Source organism: Pelodiscus sinensis, chromosome W (genome assembly GCF_052426305.1).
Source record: "Pelodiscus sinensis isolate ZL-2025 chromosome W, ASM5242630v1, whole genome shotgun sequence".
NCBI classification, from domain to species: domain Eukaryota; kingdom Metazoa; phylum Chordata; order Testudines; family Trionychidae; genus Pelodiscus; species Pelodiscus sinensis.
Genome location: NC_143084.1, coordinates 9,964,557 through 9,989,465, shown reverse-complemented (window position 1 = coordinate 9,989,465; position 24,909 = coordinate 9,964,557). Strand labels below are relative to the sequence as shown.

The 24,909-nt window shown below is 51.0% G+C and overlaps 1 protein-coding gene across 14 annotated transcripts in view; it reads left to right on the top strand.

The window, feature by feature from the left end:
- LOC102445074 (ataxin-2-like) overlaps window positions 1-24,909 on the top strand; it is a 257,980-nt gene that overhangs the window by 186,619 nt on the left and 46,452 nt on the right. For 11 of the 14 annotated variants that reach the window (XM_075914768.2, XM_075914775.2, XM_075914776.2 and 8 more), the window contains one exon: window positions 14,699-14,765. In XM_075914768.2, coding sequence (XP_075770883.2) covers window positions 14,699-14,765 — 67 coding nt within the window. The remainder of the gene's footprint in view (window positions 1-14,698; window positions 14,766-24,909) is intronic. The other 3 variants (XM_075914767.2, XM_075914774.2, XM_075914771.2) reach the window with 1 other exon arrangement.

Below are 24,909 nucleotides of genomic sequence, written 5' to 3'. Positions count from 1 at the left end.
CTCCTCTCCTCTCCTCTCCTCTCCTCTCCTCAGAGTACCTCAGCATCCTGTTAATAGTTAAATTTACTCTTTCGTCTTATCTGCCTTCCTTTCCTTATCTCCTTTAAAGTTTAAAAAAAAAAGTAGAAATAGAGACGTTTTAATAGTTTATCTCCATCCCTGTCATTTCTGTTGTTTTCAGTTGGCGCATAGCCACCTTTCTCTCTCTCAAAAAAAAAAAAAAACAAAACAAAAAAAAACCACACACACACCACAAAGAATAAGAGAAAAGGATCAGTGATGTAAGGCAATTCAAGAAATAAATATACCTACGAACAGAAAGGAGCACATATACCACGAACTGAGCGGTGTGTGGGCAAGAGCACTCAAGTGGCAAAATGCTGGGTTCTAAAAAGTGCTCGCTCTGCCATGAGGCTATGCCGGTTTCCGACGGCCATGCCTCCTGTATCAGGTGCCTCGGAGAGGCACACTTGCCACAACAGTGCACTCACTGTGCCAACCTAACCTCGAGAGCCCGTAAGGACCGCGAGAGATGCCTGAAAATGATACTCTTTGACAAGGCGCTCGCCCCTCAGGATGCTGATACCACTAACCCCACTGCTGATGCAGGGAGGAGGCGGGCTCCCTTCCCTAAGGGTACCCCTCCTGTGAGGGAGAAACCTTCACCAGCCAGGTCCCTGCCTGTTGTTCCGCAGAAGCGGATAAGCGCAGGAGACAAGCCAGGTACGTCCGGCTCCTCTACCGGCTCTGCACCGGTCTCTGGGTCTAAGAAGCCGACCGGCACCGCACCGCGCTCCCAACCGGCCACGGCACCGGAGTGCCGTTTGAAAGACTCTGCCCTGCCGGCACCGACAGCTCTACTGCCGTCCTCTTCACCACGCTCAGCTGCAGCTCCTCCCCCTCCCACCTCAGGAGCTTTCCTCAGCTTCGGCACCGGCAGATCTTCAGCCTGACTCAGCAGCTCCCCTTGCTCTGCAGGTCGCTGTCCCTTCAGCACCGGCCTCTGTGCGTTCAGAGCTGCTTGCTCCGGCACCGAGGAAGGCAACGTCAAAATCCTGCAGGCATGCGTCTTCTCCTCTGCCTTCTCCTACAGCTTCACCCGGACCATCTCTGCAGCACCGTTCTCCTGCACCTCACTCCACCAGAGATCAAAGCACTTGAGCCCGCAGGAGTCTGTCACCCTATTATCACCATCACAGAGAACCTGTTGCCTACCTAAGGGATTCTCATTCGCGCTCTCCTTCGCGATGCCTGCGCTCTCCTGTGCACTCACCACGCCGTGCATATTACGTTAGGCATGCTAGTGTCATCTCTTCACGACACTCATCCGCACGGTACTTGGACCGTCACTATATGTATTATGACAGACCCTATTACTGTGTGTCAACTCGTCACAGCCACTCCCGCTCCCATCGGAGGTCACTGTGCTCCTGTCGCCTGGTTAGTCCGCCTTCTCATCATGATGGGTCGAGGCCCACCCCCTCCAAGAAGTCCGGATCCGCAGCAGGACCATTCGGACCCTGAGGAGGGACAGATTTCGGATGCAGAAACAGACATGCCTGCGAATGTGTGCTCTTCATCTCATGCACCAAATGATGCTGTGACCCCAGGTAACACCTCGCCACCTGATGACCTCAAGGAATTCCAGGACCTTTTTAAGCGGGTGACACAAAGCCAGGAGGTTCAGCTGTCTGAAGCACAGGTGAAGCAGCATAAGCTGCTGAAAAATCTGCATCCTCAGCAACGACGCAAGATCGCACTCCCAATTGATGAGGCAATTTTAGATGTGGTGCACGAGATCTGGCAGACTCCCACAACGATCTCCCCTACTAGCAAAAGAGCAGACGAGATATTTTGTCCCATCTAAAGACATGGATTTTCTCTTCAATCATCCTCAGCCCAACTCCTTAATAGTGGATGTAGTCCACCATAAGAGCAAGGCTTCTCACTTCAGAACCTCCTTCCCAGATAAGGACACAAGAAAGCTTGACTTCTTTGGACTCAAGATTTATTCATCATCGACCCTAATGCTCAGGATTGCAAATTATGCTGCCCTTCTCTCGAACCACAATTTCGATAATTATGCCAAATTACCTGAGCTGATGCAGCACCTTCCCGATACTAAGAGACCTCTGCTGAAGGTGATTGTCCAAGAGGGATATTCTGCATGTAGGACATCGCTTCAAATCGCCCTCGATGTCGTGGATACGGCAGCTCGGGCCATAGCAACGGGTATCGCCATGCGCAGAGCCTCTTGGTTAATGGCAGCAGGAGCACCAAAGGAGCTCCAGAACAAAGTCGAAGATCTCCCATTTGATCGCAAGAGATTGTTTGCTACTTCAACTGACGACATCCTGCATTGCGGTAAGGACTCATGCACCACTCTGCGGACGCTGGGGATGTATGCCCCCCCCCCCCCCCCGCTTTTCAAAGGAGATATGACTATCCATTCCAGAAACATCAGCAGCGCGCTCCCGAACAGTCTCAATTCTGACAGCGTCCGCAGCGCAAGCGCCAGCAGTCCAATGGTGCGCCAGCCTGGGCTAACGCCAAACAGCAAATTTGACTCGTGTCGAGGACACAAACACATCTTCAGTGCTCACGGTAGAAGAACCCACCACCACCCTTCTCTTTCACCACCGCCTCAAGCCATATTATCACCAGTGGTGCGACCTCACCTCGGACCGCTGGGTCTTGGAAGTAATAAATTCAGGTCTCACGATACCTTTCATCTCCATACCTCCCACTACTCCACCCACCCCGTACCTCTTCAGGGACCCATCACACGAGACTCAGCTCCAGCAAGAGGTACGTAATCTTCTTGCTATAGGAGCCATAGAACTAGTTCCCTCAAGATTCAGGAACAGAGGGTTTTACTCCCGATACTTCCTCGTCCCCAAAAAATCCGGGGGGTGGAGACCTATTCTCGATCTGAGGCACTTAAACCGATACATCAAGAAGCAGTGTTTCAAAATGGTTACGCTAAGCAAAATTATACCATCACTGAGCAAGGAAGATTGGTTCGGAGTCCTCGATTTACAGGACGCGTATTTTCATATCGCCATTCACATAGCACACAGGCGCTTCCTCCGTTTTGTAGTGGGGCAGGAGCACTACCAATACAGAGTGCTGCCCTTTGGCCTCGTCTCAGCTCCCAGAGCTTTCTCCAAGACCCTGGCAGTAGTTGTTGCACATCTTCGCAAGATAGGGGTCTCCATTTTCCCCTACCTAGACGACTGCTTGCTCAAAGACCACAGCTCCCTCGGTTTAATTGTAAACATGGAAAAATCACGTCTAGAGCCGGCCCAGACTCGCACGTTTATAGGAGCTCGCCTCGACTCACGGTCAGCTCAGGTCTACTTACCTGCAGACCGTTTCCAAATCATATGCGATCTAGCTAACACAGTATCGCTCTCTCTCCGACACTTCCCGTACATACTCACCTTCAGTTGTTGGGTCATATGGCAGCCACCACGATGGTGGTCCGACACGCACGATTACATTTCTGATGTCTCCAGCAGTGGCTGACCTTGGTGTACAAACCCGCCAAGCACAACATCCAAAAGCGTGTGACGTTGCCTATCCATGTTTGGAATTCCCTCCGATGGTGGACCGAGCCCAACAACATGTTGGTGGGCATTCCCTTTCACCAACCTCAGCCTTGGAGGCAGATAACAACAGATGCCTCACTTACCGGCTGGGGTGCGCACATGGACATGTATACTATCCAGGGTCGATGGTCCGATACAGAAATGATGCTCCACATCAACTTACTGGAGCTCAGGGCAATCTTTCACGCCTGCAGGCATTTCAAACCTCACATACAGGGCGCTGTTACCAGGATCTTTACGGACAACATCGCTGCAATGTACTATGTCAACAGGCAGGGTGGTGCCAGATCCCACTCCCTCTGTGCAGAGGCAGTTCGCCTGTGGTCCTGGTGCAACCGCAACGACATTACTATCATAGCATCGTACCTGCCAGGAGTGAGCAATTCCATCGCGGACTCGCTGAGCAGATAATTCCCACACGACCACGAATGGGAGATCCACACGGACGTACTCCTATCTATCTTCCACTGCTGGGGTCGACCCCCCATAGACCTCTTTGCTACTTCTGCTAATGCGAAATGCAAGGTTTATTGTTCCAGAGCAGGGATTGGCACCCACTCCCTGGGGGATGCGTTCCTTTTGCATTGGGGCACGGTACTACTGTATGCGTTTGAATCTTGCTAATAGCACCGGCCTGGCCCTGGCAAGCCTGGTACTCCACGCTCCTACAGCTGCCAATTCAAACGCCTTACCGGCTCCCTCTTCTCCCGGACCTCTTAACGCAGCAGAGCGGGTCCCTTTGCCATCCGAAATTACTCACCCTCCACCTGACTGCGTGGGTGTTAGATGGTTCAACACGTCGGAGACCCTTTGTTCAGATCAAGTGAGACGTGTTCTGCTCAATAGTAGAAGAGATTCCATGAGGAAAACATAGCTCGCGAAGTGGTCTCGCTTTACGCATTGGTGTGACACTAAAGGGTTAAACCCCTCTGTCTCACCATTGCATGCTGTCCTGGACTATGTTTTGTACCTTCACACGTCAGGTATCTCCATACCATCACTTAAAGTTAATCTAGCAGCGATTACGGCGTTCCACCGCCCGATCGATGGCTGGTCGGTTTTTGCCCACCCCATTACGAAGAGGTTTCTCAAGGGCCTCCTTAATCTCAACCCTCCACGTAGACCTTCACCTCCTGCATGGAACCTCAACCTCGTGCTAGATGCGTTGACACGGCCACCATTTGAGCCGCTTGTGACTACATCTCTCCAACTAATTAACGACCAAGGTTGTTTTTCTTATTGCTATAACATCGGCACGCAGGGTGAGTGAGATTGCCCCTCTTACAGCATCTCCCCCATATACGATCTTTAATAAGGACTCGGTGATACTGAGGTCGCACCCGACCTTTCTGCCAAAAGTCTGCTCGGACTTCCACATTAACGAACCTGTCGTCTTGCCTTCTTTCTGTCCTAAACCTCACGCTTCTCAAGAGGCTCTTTTGCATACGCTGGATGCTCGCAGAGCCCTCGCATTTTATATTGATAGAACTCATGATATCCGAAAGACAGACCGTCTTTTTATATCTGTTGTAGATCAATTTAGAGGTCGTCCACTCTCTGCGCAGCGCATTTCGAAATTAATTGTCGCTTGCATTACCACCTGTTATAATCTGTGTAACAAGTTCCTCCCATCACAACCTAGAGCACACTCCACCCGTGCAGTGGCTACCTCGACGGCCTTCCTGAAAGGAGTCCTTATGTGCGACATCTGCCAAGCAGCTACTTGGTCGTCAAATGTCACTTTCATGAAACATTACGCAGTTCTGCAACACTCCACCTCAGACTCCGCTGTAGCCTCGGCGGTGCTCCAACGCTGCTGTAACACGGATCCCATAGCGCAACCTTAGCTCGGACCACTGCTCCGGAATCACCAGACGTGGAGCACCCACGGGGACTACCCGAAGAAGAAGAAGTTACTCACCTTCGTGCAGTAACGATGGCTCTTCGAGGTGTGTCCCCGTGGGTGCTCCACAACCCGCCCTCCTCCCCGCTATGGAATCTCGTTTGTTTCTCTTGTTTCAGATGAGGCGGTGAGAGGAACTGAGGCGGGGGCTGGACCGCGCTCGGAGAGGAAAGGCGCGAACGACCTCGAGCATTCGCGCATGCGCGGTCCAGCCAAACACAGCTTTGGGAAGCCTCCGATTCGCAGCGCTGGGGCGAGCCTGACATCAGACGTGGAGCACCCACGGGGACACACTTCGAAGAACCATCGTTACTGCACGAAGGTGAGTAACTTCTTCCTCTCTGGGTATCCAGAATAACACTTATCAGAAGAAGAGGCAGTTTAGGTACCAACCATATCCCAGACCTCCATCCACCAATACAGCCATCAGTGTCACAGGCAAGACCATTTCCAACATGGCAGGGGAAGACAGCAACGTAGGTGCCCTCAGTCGGCTACTTTGCAACAGTCCCAGCTGTCCGGCAAACAGATTTAATTAGATAGTCAAGGGTCCAGAAATTCCCTCCCGCATTGCAGCGCAGTCTCCATCAGCCAGTCTTTTTCATCATCGTCTGAGACCCTTCTTACAGAACTGGCAATGTATCACATCTCATAGATGGGTCTTCCAGATCATTCAACATGGGTACACAATCCTGTTTGAGTCCATACCCCCTTCCCATCCTTGTCCCTCTTCAGGGACCACTCTCACAAGACACAACACTACATCAGGAGGTCCAACACCTTCTGCACCTAGGCACCATCAAGCCAGTCCTGGAGCAGTTCAGGGGAAGGGGATTTTACCCACACTACTACTTAACCCAGAAACGATCGGGGGGATGGAGACCCATCTTAGACCTGCGTGCTTTAAATAAATTAGTCAGGAAAGCAAAAGTTCAAGATGGTGATGCTGGCAACCAATCCTACCTGCGCTGGAAAGGGGAGACTGGTTCTCGTCCCTTGACTTACAGGATGCATATTTTCACATCTCTATTCACCCTGCTCATAGACGGTGTCTCCATTTTGTTGCAGGCACCTGTCACTACCAATACAGGGTTCTTCCCTTCGGCCTTTCCCCTGCCCCACGCGTTTTCTCCAAAGTCCTCGCCGTCATGGTTGCCCTCAGAAAGGACAACATTGCAATCTTCCCCTACTTGGACGATTGCCTCTTGGTAGCACACTCAGAGACAGAGGCTTATGAGGCTTCCCATCTAACTCGCCACATTTTCCACCAACCAGGCCTTCTGATAAATGAATTGAAGTCCTCCCTCGTTCCTGCCCAAAAGATCCAGTTTATAGACGCCATATTGGACTCCACCCAAACTAAAGCATCACTTCCTCCCAAACGACTGCAAAATATCAGGGACCTAGTCCACTCCTTACAGACAAAGCCCAGGTCATCAGCCCGAGAATGTCCACAATTATTAGGGCACATGTCGGCATGCACTTTCGTGGTGCCCAACACACGTTTACACATGCAAGCCGTGCAGGGATGGCTTCAGCAAGTCTACAGGCCCAACATACATCCCCTGTCCAAGTCCATCCAACTACCAACACAGGTAAAAACATCTCTCCTATGGTGGACAGATCCCCACAATTTACTCGTGTGCATCCCCTTCCACACTCCGGAGCCTACAATCTCCTTGACCACAAACGCCTCCCTGTCGGGATGGGGAGCTCACATCGACCGACACACCGCTCGGGGCCTCAAACAGAAAAACTCCTCCACATAAACATCTTGGAGCTGAGGGCTGTCCGCTATGCATGCAAAGAATTCCTGCCCATTCTAGCCAACCACCAGATCCGCCTATACACCAACAATGTAGGTGCGATGCTCTACATCAATCGACGAGGAGGCGCATGCTCTCGTGCACTTTGCTTGGAGGCTGTCACATTATGAAATTGGTGCATAAGGCACAATATCAATATCACAACAATCCACCTCCCAGGCGTACTCGATACTACTGCCAATACCCTAAGCAGAGCGCTTCCTCCGGAACACGAATACCAACTAAACCCCAACATTCTGTCCGACATTTTCCACCGCTGGGGCCGACCAATCATAGACCTATTCACCATCGCCATGAACAAACAATGCCAACGTTACTGTTCCAGGGCGGGCATCGGCAAGGGTTCCTGGGGCGATGCCGCCTTAGTGACCTGGGCACAGCACCTACTCTATGCCTTCCCACCGATACCACTCCTAAACAGAGTGATACACAAAATCAGGAGAGACAAAGCTCTCCTCATCCTCATAGCGCCTGCATGGACTCAACAACCGTGGTTCCCATTCTTGACCAGGATGTTCTTCAATCAACCCATCGACTTACCTCTCCGCCGAGACCACCTCCTCCTCTCAGCTCTCTTTCCATCACCAGCTCAAACCTTTTTACCAACTTTGGGCCAGCATCACCACTGACCATTGGATTCTCGAGATTGTTTCAACAGGATACATCATTCATTCACATCAATACCCCCAACTTCCCCACCTTCCCCGTCCCTCTTCAGGGACCCTTCTCACGAGTACCAGTTACAACAAGAAGTCCACCGCTTCCTTACCATCAGAGCAGTGGAAAGGGTACCATGCGAGTTTAGAGGCAGAGGCTTCTATTCCAATTACTTCCTCACTCAGAAAAAAATGGGAGGTTGGAGACCTATACTCGATCTTCGAAAACTCAACCGTTACCTGAGAGAGCAGCATTTCAAAATGGTGACTCTCGCAACCATAGTTCCAGCTCTAGACCCTGGGGATTGGTTTGCAGCCCTCGACCTTCAGGACGCCTATTTTCATGTGACAATCCATCCTGCACACAGAAGGTTTCTTGGCTTTGTGGTCGGGGAAGACCACTTCCAATATTGAGTTCTACACTTTGGACTCTCTTCAGCACCCAGTGTCTTCTCCAAAACGCTCGCAGTGGTAGCTGCGCACCTCCGCTGTCAGGGTGTAGTAATTTTCCCCTATCTTGACTGCCTTTTGAAGCCTCCCGCATGGTTGTGACCGCAAGAGACACGTTCGAGTCTCGAGGTCTGATTATAAACGACCAGAAATCAACACCAGAGCCAAAGTAATTCTTGTAGTGCCATCATGGGCTCGCCAGTCGTGGTTTCCCTTTCTTTATCAAACTGCCTTTCGAGCCATTGGTGACTGTACTTCTTCCAATGATTACAATGAAGGTTATTTTTCTACTGGCAATCACTTCAGCCCGTAGAATCAGTGAACTGGTGACCCTGATGACAGTACCACCATACATTGTTTTTAACAAACATAGTGTAATATTACGACCACACCCAGCCTTCATCCCTAAGGTTTGTTCCCAGTTTCATATTAACGAACTTATCGTTCTTCCGGTATTTTTCCCTCTACACTTCTACACACCCTTGACGTTCACAGAGCCACTAGCCTTTTACATTCAGAGGACTCAGGAATTTAGGAAGTCCCAATGTCTTCTGGTATCTCTAGTGCAGTGTTTTTTAAACTGTGTTCCGTGGCCCCAGAACCCGACTTCGGCCCCCAGGCCCACACCCGATTCAGGGCGCCCAAAGATGGAACCCCAAAGGGAAAACCCGCAACCAGAGAGAGGTTTTGGTGACCGGGCCCGGAGCCACCATCGGCCGGCAAGGGCATCGAGCTCTGTGGGCCCAACTATCAACCCGGAGGGAAACCGAGGCCGGGGACTTGAAGTTGCGCATCTAAACTCCAGCCGGGGGGGGCGACCCGAGGTGGGACCTTGCTTCACCTGTGGCCGTTATGGGCATTTGCAATGTGACTGCATTAAGGCTGACTGTAACTTTGGGCAGGTTTGCACTGGAGAATCCCGGGCCAGGCCACGGTCCCCTCTCAAGCTGATGGCAACGGTCACCATTGGGCCACAGTCTTGGACTGCACTGTTTGACTCCGGGTATGGGCAGACTCGAGGGTGCAAACCCAGCCGCCCCACTCCCCACAAGGGGGACCTGAAGCCACGAGCGTAGGTCCCAGGGTTGAGTTTGCCCAAGACCAATGCACCGACCCGACGTTGGCCCAGGCCTTTGACCAAGTGGCCCGGATTGACGGGATTGTGAGCGATTCCCAGCAGACCAAGCAGTGGCCTCGGTTCGAGGTAATTTCGGGATGCTTGTACCGCCTAGACAAGGACCCGCTTACCTAAGAGGAGCAGACCCAGCTCTTGGTACCGCAGCAGCACAGGAAGGCTGTCCTCCAACTAGCCCATGACATTCCAGGCGCAGGACACCTGGGGCAGGAAAAGATGCTAACATGGGTCTTGGCCCGGTTTTCTTGGCCAGGGATTTACCAGGATGTGCACAACTATTGGACATTGTGTCCAAAATGTCAGCTGGCAGCCGGGCCCCAAGTGCCGAAGGCCCCCTTGGTGCCGCTACCGATAATTGCCATCCCCTTTGAACGGGTGGCCATGGATTTGGTGGGACCCCTTCCGAGGAGCGCAGCGGGCTTCCGATACATCTTAGTGCTGGTAGACTACGTGACCCGATTTCCTGAGGCGGTGGCTCTCCGAAATAGCCACGCTCGAACCATCAACGCCGAAATGGTGAAAATCTTTGCCCGAGTAGGACTCCCCCGGGAACTCTTAACCTCCCAACTCTTGCGACAGGTCCATGCCCTGCTGGCCATCAAAAAAATACAAACTTCCACGTATCACCCACAGACAGGTGGCCTCGTGGAGAGATTTAATAGGACATTAAAGGACATGTTGAGGAGGTTCTCCCTGAGGAACTACGCTATTGGGATCAGATGCTCCCGCCACTGCTCCTGGCCATTTGGAAGGTTCCCCAGTCGTCGACCTACTTCTCCCCTTTTGAACTGCTGTATGGCTGACAACCCCGGGAGGTCCTTGATCTTATGAAGGAAGAATGGGAACAGAAACAACCTCCCTCCAAGAATATTCTGCAGTATGTTCTCCAATTGGGGGACCGCCTCGCACTGGTAAGTTCTCTGGCCCAAGAGAATCTGCGGGTGGCTCAGCGGGCCCAGGAAAACATATAACAAGGGGGCCCACATGCAGTCCTTCTGACCCGGGGACAAGGTATTGCTCCTTCTCCCGTCGGAGGAATCTAAGCTCCTGGCCCGTTGGCGGGGCCCCTGTGAGGTAATCCAGCAGGTTGGCAAAGTCACGTATGAAATTCACCACCCGGACCATCAATGCAAGAAGCAAATCTGTCACATAAACCTCCTTAAACCTTGGTAGGTGCGAGAGGGCTTCATGATTACCCCGCACCCTCCGGAGCTGGCACTGGAACCCCAAGTGGCAGACCTTGATTATCCAGAGGGGGCAGAGGAGCTGCTACTGGGTCCTACCCTCTCCACCCAACAGCGATAGGAAGTTTGCGGCCTATTGAACTCTTTCCGTGAGATCTTCATGGCCCACCCTGGACATACAACGACAATATATCATAAGATTCAAACAACTCCAGGGACCATAGTTCGGGAGGCGGCACGTACCCTCCCCCGGTTAAGGCGAGAGGCGGTCCACAAAGAGATCCAGACCATGCTGGAGCTGGGAGTGATTGAGCCCTCACAAAGTGATTGGCACAGCCCGATAGCACTGCTTCCAAAACCCGACGGTACCCTTCGTTTCTGCATCGATTTTTTTTTTTAAGGTAAACGCAATCTCAAAGTTCGACGCGTGCCCAGTGCCCCGAGTCGACGAATTACTAGACCAGGTAGGGACCGCTAAATATATTACAACCCTCGACTTAACCAAGGGCTATTGGCAAATCCCCCTCAACCCGACATCCAGGGAAAAAACTGTCTTTGCTACCCCTATGGACCTATACCACTTCATCCGGATGCTGTTCGGTTTACATGGAGCACCAGCCATATTCCAAAGCCTTATGGGCCAGCTACTCAGTGCTTATATGGGATACGTGGCTGTGTATCTTGACGATGTGATGGTGTACAGCCCTGACTGGGAAACTTATCTGGGGCAAGTGGCCACGGTTCTCTGAACACTACAACGGGCCAGGCTTACAGCCGATCCAAAAAAATGCTGCATTAGCTGGCAAGAGACAACATACCTCAGGTACACTCTGGGGAGACTGGGAAAAGGAGGTGGGAGAGGAGAAGAGAGGGGGGGAGGGGGAAACCTGGGAGGAGGGAGCTGGAAGGGGGAAGCAAGGGGAAGAAGGGGGAGGGGAAGCTCAGGGTTGGGGCTCTCGCTGGACCAACTTGATTTTCATGCAAACCTGCTCCTGGGTTCGCATGTGGCCTTTGGTGGTCAGGCTGGCAGCTATCCTGCCATAGACGGTCAAATTCCTCCGTCTAGTGCGGAGATCATGGACGTTGGGGGCATCCCCCCAAACTTGCATAAGGTCCATGATCGCCACCCTGGACCAGGAAGGCACCCACCTTCTCCAGCCCCTGGCAGGCTCCTGGGAGCTGGCAGACTGCCCCTGGGGAGCGGTGGAGGGCTGGCTGCCAGTGGCTTGCTGGCTCATGTTTTGGGGCCGCTGGGTCAGGGGTCCTGGTGGCCACTGCTGGCTCTGGGCTGGCAGGCTTGGAGCTGGCACAGGCACTATGGCCAGAGTCTACACCTTTAAGGGCTGGGGGAGAGGAGAGTAAGTTTTCCTGGTTGTGCCCAGAGTGGCCACCAGGGCTCCCTGGGAAGGGCTGGAGGCCCCCTATTTCGAATTAAGTGTCTACACAGCACTTCATTTGAAATAGCTATTTCGAATTTGGCGTTACTCCTCGTAGAATGAGGTTTACCAAATTCAAATTAAGCGCTCTGCTATTTCGAATTCATTTCGAAATAGCGGTTTGCATGTATAGACGCTATTAAAGTTAATTTGAAATAACGTCTGTTATTTCGAATTAATTTTGCAGTGTAGACATACCCTCATGCTATAGATGAGGAGCACTGCATCAGGCACTGGCCTTCTGCATACAGAGAATGAAACTGTTCTGTAAGTCTACACAGATGTGGCTTTTATGGACCAGATGAAGGTCTGCCCAGAGAATCTTGTCCTGGATCACAGCCTGCATCTGCTATTGCTATGAACTAGCAAAGGTGCTTCCACCAGTAATTGTGATGGCCCATTCCACTAGGGTGCAAGCATCGTCAGTGGCTTTCCTTGCTCAAGTGCCAATCCAAGAAATGTGCCGCGCTGTGACCTGATCATCCGTCTGCGTGTTTGCCTCGTACTATGCTGGATCAGTGCAGGCTCAAACTCATGCTGGTTTCAGCAGAGCAGTATTCCAATCTGCAAGACTTTGAACTCTGAGCTGACTTCTGAGAATTCTGCTAGTGAGTCACCTACAATGGAATTGACATGAGCAAGCGCTTGAAGAAGAAAAAAGTTACCCACCTTTTTGTAATTGGTGTTCTTTGAGATGTGTTGCTCATGTCCATTCCATTACCCACTCTCCTGCCCCACTGTTGGATTTTCAGAGAGGTAGCTGTTAGTTTGTTTCAGCAAAAACAGAGAGTCCTGTGGCACCTTAAAGACTTAAATTTATATGGGCATAAACTTTTGTGGGCTGGAACCCACTTTGTCATATGCATGAAGTGGAAACTACACTTTGGCAGGGATATATGCACAGAGGCAAAGGTGTGGAGTGTTACATTACTATTTGGACCAGTGCTAAGGAGGCTAATTCAGTCAGGGTGGATGTGGCCCACTCCCAACCTTAGATGAGAAGGTGAGAATGCAAAAAAAGGGAAAATTACTTTTTGTAGTGAGCTAGCCACTCCCAGTCTCTACCAGTGACATGTTGTGGCAAAAAGGATTGATGTGATCCTTAATTATGTTGAAAAATGATCAAGGGTAGAGAGAAAAAACACAAATTATTTGAGTGTTGGAGAAAATGCCTTTGATTACAATGTATAAGGATCTTCATAAGAAGACAATAACAGGTACTAGTTGGCTCTTCAGTGCTACCAGACCATTTGTTGTTTTTTAAGTTTATCCTGTACAGACTAACTCGGCTACCCCCTGAAGCTTCAGTCTAGCAGGAAAGGCAGAACAAGAGCTAGTGGTTGGAAGCTAAAGCCAGACATACTCAAATTAGAAATAAGACATTTTTAGCTTTTGAGAGTGTTTAACCATAGGAACAAATGACCAAGGAGGTGGTGGATTCTCCTTCTCTTGATATCTCCAAATCAGAAGTGGTAGATGCCTTTGTGGAATAGATACTTTAACTACACACAAATTAGCGCGCTCAAAGCGGGGGATGGCTATGGGAAATTCTCTGGTCTTCGTTATATAGAAGGTAAGACTAAATGATCTAATGGTCCCTTTGTCTTAAAATTATACATTTAAACAGCTGGTAAAACAGTTGTTAGAAGTGTAAAATATCACCCACTTACATGATTTTTCAAAGCTTCTTTTAGTGTAACACTTGGGTGCCTAGACTTCAAAACTCGGGTCTATATTGTGTGTCCTTTATTCCAGAGGAAATGTGCTTGGTTTACAGGTATGAAGGTGTTTTCCCAGTTGTCCTGCAAACTCAACCTGGAATATGGAAATAAAGCTGGGTTCTTTCTGGCTCATGCCTCATCATCATTCCTGAACCACCTCAGACATGTAACCGTGCAGAATCTGGTCCTGGATATGAAACTTTTGTTTAAATTTTAGTAATCAATGAGCTAGAATGGCATCTAGCTCACCATTAAATACCTGTGTTGGCTTTGCTCTAGTAAAAAATAAAAGACGGCAAGAAAGATAAGCGTGTACTAAAATCAGCAGATGTTAATCTGGATACGTGCAGGGACTAGTGTTGAGTAAGAAGGTGCTATTTATAAGTTGTCCTTGGCATCTTGGTAGTCTTCTGTTTTGGATATGTGAATGTAGTATAGTAACAATGATCACCTACCTGTAGCCTATTAACGAGTTTATAAATAGAGCTGGAAAACTAGGGATACACTTGCTTTTGTTTCCAGGTTTGTGTCACTTTGGAGACCTACATAATAGGGAACTACTGCCCTTCCCATGCTGTTAATGTAATCATTCATTTTATTTCGTTATGAGAATAAAAATTTTACACTTGCTTTTAGGAGAAAACTAAGAACATTTCTAATTTCAGGGTGGCTGTGAATAGTACTGTAAGAGTCAGGAGTGAAAATTCTTATTCTAATATATTTAAAAGCCTGTTCAAAAGCATACCATTGCTTCACTGAGTTCTCTTTTATTTCAGCCTTTGTATACTATTCCCATGACGCCCATGCCAGTGAACCAAGCCAAGACCTATAGAGCAGGTAAAGGTGAGAATAATACTGCCTCTTTGGATTTAGACTGCATGTAGCATTAATAGAGTTACAGATGTGCACATTTTATCCAGTTCATGTTAATTTATATTGTTTAATATCAATGTATTTTAAATTGGTACAAATACTTGAAAATCAAAATACAAAAGATAAATACATTGCTTTTGTCTGATTAAAAAGAAATCCTGTAAGCTTGATTTCAAGAGAATTGCTTGCCTTTGAATTCAGTACAGCAAGGGTGGGGAACCTCTGGCCCTGGCCCCCTGCTTAATTTGATCCAACCTGCAGCAAGTCTCTGTGCTGTGGGTTGGAAGGCCCAAGCCTCGGTGCCCCTGCGTGGGGCTGGGGGTGTGAGTATTGGCACCCAAGCCTATTTCCACTACAGATAGGGTTGATTTAAGAAAGGGGCTTTAAAGGCTTCAGCCCAGTGCCCTGGGATAAGGAGGCCTCGCAAAAAGATCTCCTGACTACCAAAACTGCAGACTTTTTGCTGGGTGGGTAGTGGCGCCTGCAGGCAAATACAGGGCAGCACAACCCACGCTAAGCCACTTGCTGGTAAGTGCCCTGCACTCTAACCCTCTGCCCCATCCCTGAGCCCTAGTCTGTACCCTAAGTCCCTAACTCCCTCCTTGACCCCACACCCCAACCCTGAGCCTGCTCCCAACACCCTAAATCCCACCCAGACTCCACACCGTCATACCAACCTCCTGCCTCCTGTCCTGAGCCGCCTCCTGCACTTCAAACCCCTTGGCCCTAGCCTGGAGCTCCCTCCTGCACCCCAAATGCCTCATCCCCAGTCCCACCCCCAGTCAGAACCCTCACTCCCTCCTGGACCCTGTTGCTTTGCCCAAGCCTGAAGCCGCCTTCTGCATGCTCAACCCCTCATTTTGCCCCCATCCAAGAGCCTAGGTGGCCCCACAAAATCTAATAGCTCTGGGCCCTCAGAAGAGTTAATCCAGTCATGGCTATAGATGAGTTGAATGAGGGTTTTATTTATGTATTTGCGTGGGGGCGGGGCTGGCTGGCTTTTTTATTTCCTGTGGGTCAATGGCTCCTAACAGAAAAAAGGCTCCCCATCACTGAAGTACAGAATAACCAAATTTAAAAAAACATTTCCATTTTTTTTTAAACTCTTTAATAGCTGACTCTTCTTCGAGTGCTTGCTCATGTCCATTTCACAATAGGTATGCTTGCTCGCCACATGCACTGTTGCTGGAATTTTTCCCCTAGTATTACCCATAGGGGAGCACCTCTAGCAACCCCTGGAGTGACACCTCCACGGTGTGGTATAAGGTGCACTGCGCGCTCCTACCACCCTCAGTTCCTTCTTGCTGCCAGTGATGGTGCATCGGAACAGCTTTGCTCCAGCCTCGGCTGTTGCCTTCTCCCCGTTGTTAGTTTACCTGTAGTTTAACTGGTCCCCTTCGGGACTTTAACCTGGAATGGGGCATGCCCCAATCCTCAGGTTTTAAGCCTTGCAATTCTTGTAAACAGTCCATGCCAGTCAGCGACTTGCATGGGAGCTGCCTGGGTGAAGCACACATCAGTGACAGGTGCAAGATTTGCAAATCCTTCAAACCAAGGACTATGAAGGACTGGGATATTCAGCTGTGACGGCGCGTTGGGGTTTCCCCGTTTCCTGCACCCCCGTAGTGGCACGAACAGACTCCACCAGCCAATAGAATAGAGGGAGTTTATTGCTTCTCCAGGATACAGCACAGATGTAATCTGGTTACAGGGCAGGCCTAGGATACCTCAGCCCCCCTTGAGATGGGGGAGACTGGGCCCCTAAATTCCAGCCCCTTCCCTAGGCTGTCTCCTCCATGATCCCAGACAGACACTCACTCACTAACTTCCAGCCCTGCCCCCCCAGCCAGGGCTCCACTCCGCCTTCTTCCCATTGTTCCGCTCCCTGGGAGGTAACTGGTCAGACAGGTTCGGAGCCCCCTTGCATAATGACTCATCCCCTGCCCTGCTGGCCCGTGCTGCAGCCAGTGGAGGTCACCCACAGCCCACTGCCCAGCATAGCAACCAGCAAGGTACCCCCCACTACGTCATATCAGCTTTGTGCCCTCCTGATGGATTCGGCATCGAGCACCAAGGTCTCAGTGCATAGTGCTTCAGTAGTGCCGTCCACCAGTCAGTACCGCTCCCCCACCCCTGCTCTGACAAACCAAGGAGGGCAGCAAGAGGCCGTTTGCCCCCATCCTGGAGAAAGAGACAAAGTGGTGGACGAGCGCAGACTCAAGTCGGGCAGCTCGCAGTCTGTCAGGCTCACGGGGCCTGACTCAAACAGAGCGGAGCATCCCAGCCCACTCTGTCCCTACCTCCCTGGACTTGAACAGATCTCTTAAGTCACATTCAGGTGCCCTTCATGCCAGAGGTTCTGCAGCCTGCACAAGAGATACTGGCATTGGCATCCGAGGCCTCTGTGACTCTGCATTCTAGGGGTGAATTTAGGCTTGGCATGGCAGGGTTCCCTCCATATCAGCACCAGACTCCACAGAGAGAAGGGTCCAGGTGCCATCCCTTGACTCTCGATCGCTGGGAGTCAACCTGGGACAAGCCAGCCCTATGGACCCCCCTACAACTATCAGGCTGGGTTCCCAGGCACAGGGGCATGTGGTGCAGGAGTACAGACCCCTGGAGGCACATGCCCTGTGCTTCAAACAAGAGCACCAGTACCGACGACACTTAAGCCCTTGGCACAGTCAGGGCACCAGTGTGGGCCCCTTTAGGGGCACCCCTCCTCCCAGCTGTCAGCTAGATACAGGCACCAATCACGCTCTGCTTCACATTCCAGATGGCAGTCATGGCACCACTCAAGAAGTGCTAGGTGTAGATCATCAGCTGCCATTGATCTGCCAACTGCAGCCGCTCCAGGAGCAGCTGGGCTCAGAGGGAATCCAGGCTCTCCATGTCAGACTCTGTCTCAAGCCTAGTACCATTCCTGATGCACCTTTGCAATCGCCCGGTCACCAGGTAGTGGGCATCTTCCGTCCAGAGTTCCCTGTTGTTGCCAGACCAAACCCCTCCTGATGGGACCACCCAAACTGATGGCACCACAGCCAGCGCAATGGCACCAGGGTCCATGGCTGGCACCATTGTAACTTGCCTCCCTGGAGCCTCACCCACCCATCCCAGATGACCCAGTCAGTGGCTGGGGTTTTGGACAGGTATACTGCCCCTACCCATCAGCCGCATGCGGAGCCTTCTGTAGAAGGGTCTCCTTCAGCCCCACAGGAGCAGGTGTCCATTGCCCCTGAGCCAGGTGCTTTCACGTTTCCATTTTCAAGGGTCAGAGGCACTTCCTTGGTTTTGTGGTAGGTCAGGAGCAGTATCAGTTTGTGATCCTCCCATTTGGCCTCTTGATAGCTCCCAGGGTTTTCACCAAGTGTATGTGGTTGGTTAGTGACTTACCTCAGGCATTGGGGCTTCCAGATCTTTCTGTACCTCTATGATTGGCTGGTCAAGGGCAGTTCCAGGTCCCAGGTGCAGAGCCAAGTTCCATTTCTGCTGTCCATGTGCCATACCCTAAGCCTGCTGGTGAATGACAAAATGTCTGCATTAGTACCGACACAGAGGATGAAGTTCATCAGAGTGGTACTGGACACCGTGACCACCATGGCATTCCTCCCCATGGAATTTTCAAGGCCCTGGCACACACTTCATCAAGGGTGTCTCCCGATTCCCCATCACAACAATCAGAATGTCTCTGCACCTCTTGAGGCCCATGACAGCATGCAGTTACGTCGTACCCCTGCAAACGTAGTTGGAGTCGGTCTTCTCCCAGTCCAGAGGTTTTCTGGACATGGTTCTCACCATCTCCGAACCCATACTTACCTCCCTCCCTCCAATGATGGACAATTCCTAAGAACATGCTTCAAGGGGTCCCATTCCAGAGCCGCCCTCCTACTGTCAAGCTGATATCAGATGCATCCGACCTCGGCTGGAGAGCCCATCCCGGAGATGCCAGGACCCAATGTTATACTTGAAAGAATTTCACAGGATCTTTTTAGGGAGATAAGGCAAAATGCCACTTTTATTGTCAATAGAACATTATTCTGTTCTTCAGCGAGTGGTGTCCCCGTGGGTGCTCCACTCACGTCTCGGTGCGTCCTCACGCCGGGGATTGTAGAATTTTGCTGAGTGGTGCCCCTTGCGCCGCGCATGCGCACCTAGTGTCTCGCGCTCCCGCCATTTGTGGAGTGTGCATGCAGCATGAGTCCCATCGGTTCCTTTTCTACCGTCCTCGGCTGAAGACAGAGTCAGAGCAGTCTTCTTCCTGACAGGAAAACAAGATTATTAGAATTAGTTTAGACTTTTACCTCATAGCTTAGTCAGTTATCGCTAGTTTCAACGTTCGTTATACTGGGGGGGGGGGGGGGGGGAAGAAAGAAAGAAAAAGGGAACTGCCGCGGTGTCAGCTTTTTTTCCTCAGCATGCCGGGTTTCCCAGGCTTTAAAAGATGTGACTCAGGCGTAGACTCGATGCCTATCTTGGATGGCCATCCCTCCTGTGTTGAATGCCTGGGGGAGTCTCATGCAGCACATAAGTGCCCTCACTGCTTGAACATGACAGCTAGGGCCAGAAAAGACCGTGTAATGCGGCTTAAAACCCTCCTATGGGAGAAGTCCCTTCTACCCTCACGGGACAATCCAGAGGACACCCGGGGAGAGCAAAAGCCCGCTGAGGGGGCTGCTTCATCTCCCTGCAAAGGCTCTCAAGCCACGCAGGCTTCCCTGGCACGCTCACTATCAGTGTTGCCCAGAGCCTCTCATTCCCTGGTACAGTCAGTCTCCAGCACCGCGGAGAAACACAAGTCTGCACCAGCCAGGAGAGCTGAGGCAGAATCCAAACTTGCTGCACTGGTCGGCGCTGCAGAGGCAATGGCACCAATGCATATGCCCCCGCCATCAGCTCCTGTGAGCTCTCCTTCGGTGCCTGAACAGACTGGGCAGAATGACCCTGACTGCCCCCCAGCACCGCAGCATAAGAAAGCGCAGCGCAAGACGTGGCACCTACAAAAGACGAAGCAGTCTTCCACACATCGCCTTCCCCACCGGCCATTGTAATGCGTAGAGCCTCGTGGCTGCAATCATCAGGGGTCCTGAAAGAACTGCAATCAAGGGTGGAGGACCTCCCCTTTGATAGAAAATAGTTATTCGCCAACAACACACACTAAGTCCTACACTCTATGAAGGACTCTCACCCCGCACTCTGGGGATGTACACCCCACCTAATAAGAAACGCAAATATACCCCCTACCAGAAGCCTAGGGACTCTAACTACAATTATTATAGACAACACCAAAGACCATATGATAACAGACCTAAGCAACGCCCTAACAGGAGGAGGACACAGCAAAACCAGTCCTCCACTACTCAATCCACTTCTCACAAACAACAAATTTGAAGTCTTGGTTGGGGGTCTGAGCAACCACCCCCACAGTTTGAGTGTATTCCAGTGCCACCTTCCATCACCTCCTGAGATCCTTCTACCAACAATGGGCCCAAATTACTACAGAGAAATGGGTCCTGGAAATTATCAATTCGGGTTATACAATCCCCTTCATATCTATGCCCCCTACCCTGTCCCTTTTCAGGGACCCATCTCACGAGCCCCTATTACAAACGGAGGTGCAAAAGCTACTCACCTTCGAGGCAATAGAACCCATCCCCAAAGAATACCAAGGGAGAGGGTTCTCCTCCAATTATTTCCTCACAGCCAAAAAGAAAAGGGGGACGGAGACCAATCCTGGATCTCAGGAAACTCAACAAGTTCATCCGCAACACAAAATTCAGAATGGTGACCCTGACAACCATTATACCTGCACTGGACAAAGGGGACTGGTTCTCAGCCCTCAACCTCCAAGACACATATTTTCATGTAACCTTCCACCTGTCCCACAGGAGATTTCTCAGATTTGTTGTAGGCCAAGACCATTACCAGAGTCCTCCCCTTTGGTCTCTCTATGGCCCCTCGAGTGTTCTCGAAGACGCTAGCCGTAGTCACAGCCTTTCTCAGAAGACAGAATGTCATCATCTTCCCTTACCTAGATGATTGTCTCATCAAAGGCCCCACCTGTCAACAGACTACAATCATGACAACTGTTACCAGGGAATGTTTTTCATGACTTGACCTGCTTATCAATATACAAAAGTCCACCATATAGCCCACACAAGAGCCTACCTCCCACCACCACAAAGATTCAAGGCAATCTGCAACCTCGTTCAGGGGGTCAAGCAGGCTCCCTTTTCCACGTTCCGGACGTGCCTCCAATTATTGGGGCATATGGTGACCACAACCTTTGTAGTCCTATTCACAAGGCTACACATGCGCTGCCTACAGCATTGGCTCGCAACCAACTACATACCAACCCGACACAGCCTTGTGAAGCATCTCACGTTGCCTCCACCAGTACTGCAATCTCTCAAATGGTGGACTTCTCCAACCAACCTACTTGCCAGCATACCCTTCCACTGTCCAGACCCGTCAGTAACTATAACGACAGATGCATCACTTATGGTCTGGGGTGCCCATTGTGGCACATCATCAATACAGGGTACATGGGCCCAACACGAAAGACACTTCCACATCAACATCCTGGAGCTCAGGGCCATCCGCAAGGCATGCACCCATTTTCTTCCCCTGATAAAGGGCAGAACTATTTGTGTCCTCATGGCCAACACCCCCCTCTATGTTTTATGTCAATCGACAGGGGGGTGCCCGATCATGCTCACTATGTGCCGAAGCAATCAGATTTTGGAACTGGTGTATCAAGAACCAAATAACCCCAACAGCCACATATGTACCGGGACAGCAGAACATGAGGGCCGACAAACTGAGCAGATATTTCTCAGACCAGCACGAGTGGGAGAGCAATACCAATATTCTCCTCTCAGTATTTCGCAAATAGGGCTTTCCAGCCATAGACCTTTTTGCGACGCCTCACAACCGCAAATGCCACAGGTTCTACACCTGGGCAGGACTGGGCAAGAGGTCGGAGGGGGATGCCTTTGCCATTTGCTGGACAGCTCCCCTTCTCTATGCCTTTCCACCAATCCCACTCCTCGCCAGGGTGATCAACAAGTTTCGATCCGATCGGGCCACAGAAATTTTGATAGCCCCAGCCTGGCCAAGACAATCTTGGTTCCCTTATTTACACTACCTATCGGTAGATAAACCCATTCCTCTCCCTGCGGTGCTGAATCTCGTGACGCGGCACCATAGCACCACATGTCACCTCACCATCAAAACTCTGAAACTCACAGCATGGCTTCTCCATGGTTCCAGAATGAAGAACTTACTTGTTTGGACAGTGTCAAACACATCCTACTAAACAGTCGACATCCCTCCACAAGAAACACCTATGGTGGTGGCGCGAGATGTGATGGCGTGTTGGGGAGCCCCTGATCCTGCACCCTCATCCGCAGCCAGATGTGACTCTTAGCCAGACAGTAGAGTAGAAGGTTTTATTGGGTCACAGGGACACGGCGTAGCATAGGATCAATGTTAGCACAGGCACCGAGATCAAACAGCCTTATTCCTCTTGGGGGGAAGGGGCTCACGGGCCCTGAACCCCCCTTTCCTGCTCCCAGTCTCCTCTCCTCATCCTACCCAGCCAAGACTAACTCACACTCCCAGCCACTGGTCACTCAGCCCCCAGGCAGTCCTGCCTCTTGCTTTGTTCAGATTACTCCACCTAGCCCAGGTGTCAGGCCAGCTGGGCCATTGCCTATGTGCCTCCCCTCAGGGACTCATCCCCCGCTGGGCACTGCGCACACAGACACACACACAGTCTCTGCAGACCAGCATAGGGCAGTAGGGGTCACACCAACCACAACACAGCAACCAGTGAATGCAAAATCAGAGTGGATCCAGGGCCACAAGAGTGGACAGAATCCCCTCTATGTTACATGAGACACTAGGTGTGCATGCACGGAGCAAGAGGCACTGCTCAGCAAAATTCTCCAATCCCTGGCTCGAGGACGCACCGAGACCTGAGTGGAGCACCCACAGGGGGACACATCTCAAAGAACCATAGTTGCTGCACCTGGTGAGTAACTTCTTATATACATATGTATGCACACACGCACACACCCCGTCTTGTCGTTGCTTAACGTTACCAGTCTGTTGCTCACACTAATTCACTGGCCAGGCGAGTTAAATGTGAGGGGGAGGAGCAGGGTCTTCTCCTTCAAGAGATGTCCCTGTGGGTGCTCTACTCAAGTCAAGGTGCGTCCCAGTGCCTTTGATTGGATATTTTCTCAGCAGTGCACCCCCTGCCCCCCGGGCCGTGCATGCACTTTGCCTGCCTGACGAGCTGTCGAGTATAAATAGCACACGCACGGTCTGGGCTCCTCAGTTCCTTCTCTACCATCCCCGGCCAGAGGCGGGAGTACAGCAGTCACACTGCCCACCTCAGACATAGTTTCTTAGTTGTACATAGTTATATAGCTACTTAGTTTCCGTTAACATACAGATAGTTAGTATCTTTCTTTCTTCTTGGTTATTTAAAAAAAACCCTCCGCTTCAACATGCTGGGCTGTCCCGGTTTCAAGAGGTGTTCCTCTTGTAAAAAAGCCATACCTGTGTCTGATGGCCACTCCCTGTGTCAGCTGTTTGGGGGAGTCCCATGTCCCCCAAAAATGCACTCACGGTCAAAAATTAAAAGCGCGGACTCGGAAGGACGGGGAGCTGTGTCTGAAGCTGTCCCTGCCCCAGGCCTCACTCAGACCTGCATCAGACCCTGGACAAAACTCTGCAGAGTCTCAGCAAAAATCCTCCAAGTCCAGGAAAAGACCTGCTTCCCCCAGGCAGAGGGAGGAAGCACAGACTTTCAGTCTCATCAGTGTCAGTCACTGTGCGGCTGAGCGCTTCTGACTCTGCAGGAACCTCCAGTATCGACTGAGAGTCGGCAGCCGCTTCACAAGCTGTGGAGGCAAAGGGCTTTCAGCTGCCCGCCTCTCTGAATGCACCCATGGTCCCCTCAGTGACCCCGGTGCTGACCTCAGGCTCACAGCAGCCTATTCAAACTGCGGAAGCGGCACTTCCCTTTGATCCTGCCACTCTGCTTGGGCCTTTGAAGCTGTGGAGAATGCCTGCCTGCTCAGCAGGGCAGCAACAAACTGCTCAAGGACACTCTCCTCAGCTTCCACGGTGCCGTTGCCTGCTCACCTCAGCACGGTACTGCAGTCCCTCGCTGCACCAGGACACATGCTACAGTTTGGCTCTGCTCAGCACTACAGTGCAGCTGACCTCATGGTCCTCCCCCTCTCCACAGCTCTGGGAGTACGGGTGAAGGAGTTTGGAGCGCAGGTGGTATTCTCCTTGATCCTTCCTGTCGAAGGTAGGGGCCCAGGCAGAGACAGGTGCATCCTGGAGGTAAATGCCTGGCTGCAAAGATTGTGTCGCCAGGAGGGCTTTGGCTTCCTCGACCACGGGATGCTATTCCAGGAAGGACTGCTAAGCAGGGAGGGCGTTCACCTTTCGAGGACGGGGAAGACCTTATTTGGACACACACTGGCTAACCTAGTGAGGAGGGCTTTAAACCAGGTTCAACGGGGACAGGTGACCAAACCCCACGGGTAAGTGAAGAACATGGAAACCTGGGAGATGGGTCGGAAATGGGAGGGAGTGTGGGCTATAATAGCAGAGAGAAAGGAGGGACAAGGCAGAACTGGGAGGCAAGATCAAATCAGTATCTTAGATGCCTGTATACAAATGCAAGAAATATGGGTAATAAGCAGATGATTGGAATGTTTGTATAGAAGGGTACAGCTTGCTCAGGAAGGATAGACAGGGAAAAAAGGGAGGAGGTGTTGCCTTCTACATTAAAAATGAACACACTTGGACAGAGGTGGAGATGGACATAGAAGATGGAAGTGTTGAGAGTCTCTGGGGGTGTCTACACTACAAAGTTAATTTGAAATAACAGTAGTTATTTCGAATTAACTTTAATAGCGTCTACACAGGCAAACTGCTATTTCAAAATAAATTCGAAATAATAGAGCCCTTATTTCGAATTTGGTAAACCTCATTCTATGAGTAACACCAAATTCAAAATAGCTATTTCGAATGAAGTGCTGTGTAGACGCTTAATTCGAAATAGGGGGCCTCCAGCCCTTCCCAGGGAGCC